General features: G+C 43.5%; 1 protein-coding gene across 5 annotated transcripts in view; it reads right to left on the reverse strand.

Annotated features, from left to right (window-relative positions):
• Positions 1-7,894, reverse strand: part of SMARCC1 (SWI/SNF related, matrix associated, actin dependent regulator of chromatin subfamily c member 1) — a 175,813-nt gene extending 167,919 nt beyond the window's left edge. For 2 of the 5 annotated variants that reach the window (XM_045492724.1, XM_045492727.1), the window contains exon 1: positions 7,603-7,826. In XM_045492724.1, coding sequence (XP_045348680.1) covers positions 7,603-7,797 — 195 coding nt within the window. In that variant the 5' untranslated portion in view covers positions 7,798-7,826. Of the gene's footprint in view, positions 1-7,602 lie in introns of all 5 variants that reach the window. The other 3 variants (XM_045492723.1, XM_045492728.1, XM_045492726.1) reach the window with 3 other exon arrangements.
• Between the last annotated feature and the right edge of the window lie 217 nt (positions 7,895-8,111).

Consider the following 8,111-nt stretch of genomic DNA (forward strand, 5'->3'; position numbering starts at 1 on the left):
CAGATTCTGTGTCTCCCTCTCTCTCTGACCCTCCCCCGTTCATGCTCTGTCTCTCTCTGTCTCAAAAATGAATAAACGTTAAAAAAAAAAAAAATTAAGAACCATACACTTTCAAGTGAAAATTCAGTATCAGGTTTTTTCCGATTTATTCAACATAGTAAATCTTTTTTTTTCAACGTTTATTTATTTTTGGGACAGAGAGAGACAGAGCATGAACGGGGGAGGGGCAGAGAGAGAGGGAGACACAGAATCGGAAACAGGCTCCAGGCTCTGAGCCATCAGCCCAGAGCCTGACGCGGGGCTCGAACTCACGGACCGCGAGATCGTGACCTGGCTGAAGTCGGACGCTTAACCGACTGCGCCACCCAGGCGCCCCAACATAGTAAATCTTTTAACAAATACTCAATTGGTAAGTAATTTGTAACACTCACATTATCTTTTTTTTTTTTTTTAATCTATTTTGAGAGAGAGAGCAAGCAGGGTAGGGATAGAGACAGAAGGGAGAGAGAGAATCCCAAACAGCCTCCGTACTGTCAGTGCAGAGCTTGATGTGAGGCTCGAACTCACATACTGTGAGATCATGACCTGAGGTGAAATCAAGAGTCAGACGCTTAACCAACTGAGCCACCCAGGCACCCTTCAAATTATCTTAATAGACTCTTCAAATGTATCCTACAGAACTGACAAAATATGGAATATATATCCAAAAGGTAACTTTATTATCTTTAATAAGTATAGGTTTCTCAAAGGAGTCATACAATGTACTGCAGTTTTTTTTGCACATCGTAAAGCACGAAAGACTAATAAGCCTAACTTTTTTATCTTTCAGATACCTGCAGATCACTGAACAATGCCAAATCCTGAAACTGAAAAAGACACCACCTTACAGGAAGGTTGTCAGCAAAAACCAAATCAACCCTTCAGGCAAACACTAAACTTAGTAACTGTTACATACATAGCTTCATATACATCCTAAATTACACTATTATGCATGTTTCATTTGATATACTGTCATTCAGAATACAAAAAACATGTAAAAGTTTCATATGGACAACCTTATAGTTTCAGAATAAAGATGGCCAAGTTCAAAGTCCATTCAGTATTATTTAGCTATTTTAAAATCCAATTTTTAAATTACAAAATATTTAACCTTGGTTAGAAACTTTTTTTTCCGGGGCAATGGGTGGCTCAGTTGGTTAAGCATCCGACTCTTGATTTCAGCTCAGGTCACGATATCATAGTCATCAGATCAAGTTCCACATCGGGTTCCATGCTGAGTGTGGAGCCTATTTGAGATTCTCTCCCTTTCTCTGTGCCCATCTCCCCAACTCGCACTTGTACTCTCTCCCTCCCTCAAAAAGAAAAAAAGAAATTAGAAACATAACATTTTTAACTCATAAATAAACTGCTACATCAATGCATTAGTGTAAACCATACCTCACACTCACTGAAAATGCAGCCAATGTAGGACTATAACGTTTTATTTGTTTTTTAAGTAGGCTCCACACCCAATGTGGGCCTTGAACTCACGACCTTGAGGTTAAGAGTCACGTGCTCTGAGTCAGCCAGATACCACTAAAGTTTTTAAATTTTTTTTTTTCAACATTTATTTTTTTTGGGACAGAGAGAGACAGAGCATGAATGGGGGAGGGGCAGAGAGAGAGGGAGACACAGAATCGGAAACAGGCTCCAGGCTCTGAGCCATCAGCCCAGAGCCTGACGCGGGGCTCGAACTCACGGACCGCGAGATCGTGACCTGGCTGAAGTCGGACGCTTAACCGACTGCGCCACCCAGGCGCCCCCCCACTAAAGTTTTTAAATCAACTTTTAAATGTCTAAAATTAACATTCTATTTAACCAATAAGAATGAAGCAAGATCACCATGGGATGTACACAAAAGTATCATTATCACCTCAAATTTACATAATCCCATCTTCAATTACTATCTCATTTGAATCAAACAACAGTCTTATGGGAGTTAGTCTTACTCCCAATCTACAAATGGAAAATTAAAACAGGAATCAAGTCATCTGCTCAAGGACACCACCAATTAGCAGCCAAGAGTACTGAACTCACAGCTTCCAAAGTGTAATGCTCTTCACATCCCATACTGCTATAATAGAGCTCATTTCAAAAGCTTTCAAAAATATCACCTAAAACATAAAAGGTTCTTGGGGCACCTGGGTGGCCCAGTCAGGTAAGTGTCCTACTTCGGCTCACGTCATGATCTCACAATGTGTCAGTCCAAGCACGCATCAGGCTCTGTACTGACGGCTCAAGAGCCTAAAGCCTGCTTCGGATTCTGTGTCTCCCTCTCTCTCTCTGCCCCTCCCATGCTCGTGCTCTATCTTTCTCACTCTCAAAAATAAATAAACAAAAAAAATTTTTTAACATAAAAGGCTCTTGACAGCTTTTAAAACACTGAATCCTGATTAACAAAAATTAATGACTATAGACTATTTCAGTCATAATCATTTTATCTTTTGAATAGTATGGAGGTTTCTCAAAAAGTTAAAAACAGAACTACCCTACAACCCAGCAATTGCACTACTAGTATTTATCCAAAGGATACAAAAATGCTGATTTGAAGGAAGGGGCACATGCACCCCAATGTTTATAGCAGTGCTATCAACAATACCCAAATTATGGAAAGAGCCCAAATGTCCATCAACTGATGAATGGATAAAGATGTGGTATATATACACAATGGAATCTTACTGGGCGATCAAGAAGAATGGAACCTTGCCATCTGCAACATGGATGGAACTAGAGGATATTATGCAAAGCAAAATAAATCAGTCAGAGAAACACAAATATTATTTCACTCATATGTGTAATTTAAGAAACAAAACAGGGCGTCTGGGTGGCTCAGTTGGTTAAGCATCTGACTTCAGCTCAGGTCATAATATCATGGTTCGTGAGTTTGAGCCCCACATCAGGCTCTGTGCTGACAGCTCAGAGCCTGGAGTCTGCTTTGAATTCTGTGTTTCCCTCTCTCTCTGGCCCTCTCCTGCTCATGCTCTCTCTCTCTCAAAAATAAACAAACATTAAAAAAAGTAAAAAAAACAAAACAAAACATATGAACACAGTGGAAGGGAAGGAAAAATAAGATAAAAACAGCGAGGCAAACCATAAGAGACTCTTTAAATACAGAGAACAAACAAGGTGGATGGGGAGATGGGCTAAATGGGTGATGGACATTAAGGAGGGCACTTGTTGAGATGACCACTGGGTATTGTACATAAGTGATGAATCACTGAATTCTATTCCTGAAACCAATACTACACCATATGTTAACTAACTTGAATTTAAATAATAATTTTTTTATCTTTTGATCAAAAAGAAGTTCAACAGCATGTTTTACTGAAGACAACCAAAGACTTTTAGTCTGAAGAGTTTTGATTAAGAATGGCAAGAAGATCTAAGTTTAGAAAATTGTATCAATGCATCTGTTTATGTTACCTATAACATTGAGTATCCAAAGTTCAACTTGTCTCTGAACAATCCTATTGCAGCCAAGGTCCCATAAAACAAACAAAAAACTGTCTTTAACTGTTAAATACTTTATGTAAAGAGTACTGAAATGCATTCCTTAGGCAATCTGGTCTGTTTTAGTGATCACCCTTAGATTTAAATCATCCTGAAATCATCCTGAAATCATCCTGACATCTTAAATCTTATTTTAAGGAATAAGCCAAACCAGGAAGAAACTTACCTGGGATCTTAATGGTTTACAGATATACTTCACCTTCAAGGTATCTGACTTGAATCAATTTAAGATCAGTGAGGTGTTATCATTTTAAAACCACTCAGAAACTATACTCAGAAATACAGCTCTCATCTTCATCAAAGTTAGAATGAAAGACATGTACCCAATAATAGAAAGAAGGCAGCTCAGGCAGGAGATGAACAAGCTTCTACATTGCAGCTGGGACTTAAAATGCAACCTCAAGGCACCTAGGTGGCTCAGCTGGTTAAGCATCTGACTCTTGCTTTCAACTCTGATATGATCCCAGGATCGTGAGATTCAACGCTATGTCGGGCTCTGTGCTGAGCATGGAGCCTACTTGAGATTCCGCCCCCCCCCCCCCAGCCCCTCTCCCCCGCTCTCTAAATAATAAAAATAAAATAAAAATGCAGGGCACCTGGGTGGCTCAGTCAGTTGAGCGTGTGACTTCGGCTCAGGTCATGATCTCAGGGTTCATGAGTTCAAGCACCACGTTAGGCTCTGTGCTGACAGCTCAGAGCCTGGAGCCTGCTTCAGATTCTGTGTCTCCCTCTCTTTCTGCCCCTCGCCCACTCGCACTGTCTCTTTCTCTCTCTCTCAAAAATTTAAAAAAAATAATAAATTAAAAAAAAATAAAAATGCGGGGCGCCTGGGTGGCGCAGTCGGTTAAGCGTCCGACTTCAGCCAGGTCACGATCTCGCGGTCCGTGAGTTCGAGCCCCGCGTCGGGCTCTGGGCTGATGGCTCAGAGCCTGGAGCCTGTTTCCGATTCTGTGTCTCCCTCTCTCTCTGCCCCTCCCCCGTTCATGCTCTGTCTCTCTCTGTCCCAAAAATAAATAAACGTTGAAAAAAAAAATAAATTAAAAAAAAATAAAAATAAAAATGCAATTTCAAGCTAATAGGTAACCGCCCTATGCTTCCCTCCAGGAGTCACCTCCTCTGGACTTCTTTGGCCTAGCTGAAGCTCATTCCAGTGAAAAAATATTCACTCTCCTTTGTGTGCTGCTGAGCCAAATTCATCAACAAAGCTTAAACAAATAGGTTCCTAGTTAATCTGTTCATTCATTCATTGAACAAACATGGACAGAGCACTAAGGACACAGAGAAAATAAAAATACAAGTTTTCTTTCAATTTGAAACCACGTGAGTGTTACAAGTAGGTGTCTATGCCTACCTTTACCACTACATTTTCTGCTACGTTCCACTAAGTTCTTTGATGAGAGGCATTAAGTGTGGCAAAAAAAAAAAAAAAAAAAAATGGGGATTTACAGCCAGGGAAGACCTTCATTGAATTCTAAATCTGCCATTCCTACTTGTAATCTTGAGAAGTCACTTAAATCTGGAGCTGTGGGTTCCGTTCATGTATAAAATTAAATAAATATCTATTACTTAAGACTGTTATAAGAATTTCAGTGAGTTATGGTTTAAGTGCCCAGATATGATTAGATGCCAAGTTGTTAGCAGAATGCATGGATAAACTTATCAATATAAATGGGACTACCAATGTCATATTTATTTCATAATTGCTGATATTTATGAATCTGAAAATGCAGTATTAAGTGCTACAGAAAAGTTTAGTTAAAACCCAACAATGTGTACACCAAGTAGAGATATATAGGGTGTTCTGGATAATACTTTCACCACTCCAAACACCACTCTCTGAGGCTGACAGGATTCTGGGTGTCAGGTCTAAGGAATATACAATTCTGAATTGGAGGGGACCCAGGGAATATACTCTGGCCTTATGAAACCCTGAGAATATTCACCCAATGGCCTCAATACTCTAAGACAAATCCTTGAGCCAGCCTCATAACCACTTCCTCGCCCACCAAACACAACCAAGCCTTCAGCTGCTCTCTTAGAACTGGGCCCAAACAGATGCACACAAAGTTTGGAGGTAGAAATGACTATTTCTCTTTTTCCTTTCTCTTCCTTGATATCCAAAGGAATATTCCTCATATTTCTGCTAAAACTACATTGATAAACTTGGGGCACCTGGGTGGCTCAGTCGGTTAAGCTGTCAACTTTGGCTCAGGTGATGATCTCGTGGTCCGTCAGTTCAAGCCCCGCATTGGGCTCTGTGCTGACAGCTCAGAGCCTGGAGCCTGCTTCAGATTCTGTGTCTCCCTCTCTCTCTGACCCTCTCCCACTAATGCACGCGTGCGCTCTCCCTCTCTCTCTCTCAAAAATAAACATAAAAAAAAATTTTTAAACTACATCGATAAACTAATATGTCAATTATACCTCAATAAAGATATCCAAATAGGGGAGGGGCAAGGCTACATTAAGATACACTGAATTTAAAACCCAAAGCATTGGCTGAAGGGCATGTGATAAAAAATAACACTTTCATAATATATATTCAATTCCCATAACCCATATATATATATATAACCCAATATATATTCAATTCCCATAACTTCTAGAAGCTCTGCTGCCTACACAAGAAAAGTGACCAATTTATCACTGTATTAGGGAGAGCAATATTCTTGTCTGCATACATGCAGATGAGAAACACTGGGAATCCCAAATGTGACTGCAAAATTTTAGGCAGAAAAAAGTCAAATTATCTAAAAATATATCATAAATAAAAATATATTTGGTCTCTCACTTCCTAAAACTTCTGTAAGAAACAGTCATTTCTGAAAGCACACAACGTAACGTCGAAGGAACACAACATCCTGCCCCTGCCTATCAACCTCCAAAAGCTGACAGACTCCACTGAGCTGCGGAACTCAAATGAATAGGCTCCTACACTACTTCACCTTTTCATTCACTGAATAAATATTTACTAAGCAACTATTAAGGGCGAGGCAATGAGTACCATGTTGAGGGGTGGCATTGCAGTGAAGAGGCCTGACAAGGTCCTTGCCCCAGTGGTATGGTTCTCAAAGGGGGAATTCGGGAACTTGAAAAGAGTGCTCAGAAATCTGGGGCAGAGTGGATATTCTCCACTGGGAGAAATATCTGGGCTGTTTGCTTCATTACACCTTCTTTTTTTTTTTTTTTTTTCATTACACCTTCCAAGGGAGTCATTCCTATATATCTGCAAGGGGAAGTTAAAAAACACTTGTGATAAATAAGAGATTAAGTCACAACTTTCAATACCACTGACTCAGCGGAACTTACCTCCCCAAAGCAGGAGAAACAGCTAAATGAAAAAAAAAAAATTATCTCAGATAGTGGTGCCAAGAAAATAAAGGTGATAGGAAGTGGGGCAATCTAATATAAACGGGGTTCTCAGGGAAGGCCTCATTAAGCAACACATTAGGTACGAGTGAACGTTAATTCTTGTGCGCACACTATACGGAACTAAAAGTACAAGTAAAAACTATCATTTTTTAATATCAGTGCTCATCGAGTCTATCATCTATAATATCAGCCTGTTAACTTCCTAGTACAATCGTAAAGTCATTCTTTAACAAATGAACAACAGGTAGGAGACCATTAGCTACCTCACTTGACTTTGAAGGCGAGTCTATAAACAAAACTTGAAGCTGCTCTTAGAACACAGGCTCGGACAGTTTGTAAAAATTACTGTTCGCACACCCAATGCAGCTAACAAAAGAGATTCACGCCCTCCCTCTTGCAGAGCTCCAGTTGCCCCTTGCACACTAGAGTGAGCTGTGGCTCTCGCCCGCGTGCGGGAACTCCCAGAGGCCCGGCCCCGAGGGCCCGGTGGAGCCCCGGGCGCGCGGGCGCCGAGAGCGGACGGCGGGGGCGTGGCGGGCCCGGGCGCCTGCCTTTGTTGTCCCTCGTGGCGCGCTGGGGGGGGGGGGGGGGGGGGGGGGAGGGGCGGCCCGAGGCCCGCGAGGCCAGAAGCTGCGCCGGGCTCCTGTCGCGTGGCCCCTAGTCCCCACGGGCGCGAGAACCCACCTTCTTGTAGTGCTTGCCCAGCCAGACCCGCACCGAATCCAGCTGGGACACCGTCTCCGGGCTTTCCCAAAACTTGCTGGCCGGGCCACCGTCCTTCCGCCGATAAACGGCCAGGCCCGCAGCCGCCGCCGCGCCTCCCGCGCCCGCGGCGCCCGCCGCCGCCCCCAGCCCGCCGCCGCCCGCCGCCGCGGCCATCGTCGCCGTCCGTCGTCCCACCGCCCGGCCCGGCCCTCGCAGCGTTCCCCGTTCGCACCCGCGCGCGCGCGCGCGCAGCCGCCACCGCCACCTCCCGGCCCCGCCCAGTCAACCCCCTTCCGGCGCGGAGGGCCGGCCCCGCCCCTTCTGGGGACCCGGTCCCTAACCGAAGAGGGCACGCGCGCACGCATGCGCAGCATCGGGGCCAGGCAGGTCTCAGACGAACTCTTGTGCCCGCCTCTTCCGCCAGTCGAGGCAGGCTGCGCACCTCCTCCGCTACCCAGTCTGGCCCTCTGCGTGTCTTGCTGTATCCA

Source organism: Leopardus geoffroyi, chromosome A2 (assembly GCF_018350155.1).
Source record: "Leopardus geoffroyi isolate Oge1 chromosome A2, O.geoffroyi_Oge1_pat1.0, whole genome shotgun sequence".
NCBI lineage: Eukaryota > Metazoa > Chordata > Mammalia > Carnivora > Felidae > Leopardus > Leopardus geoffroyi.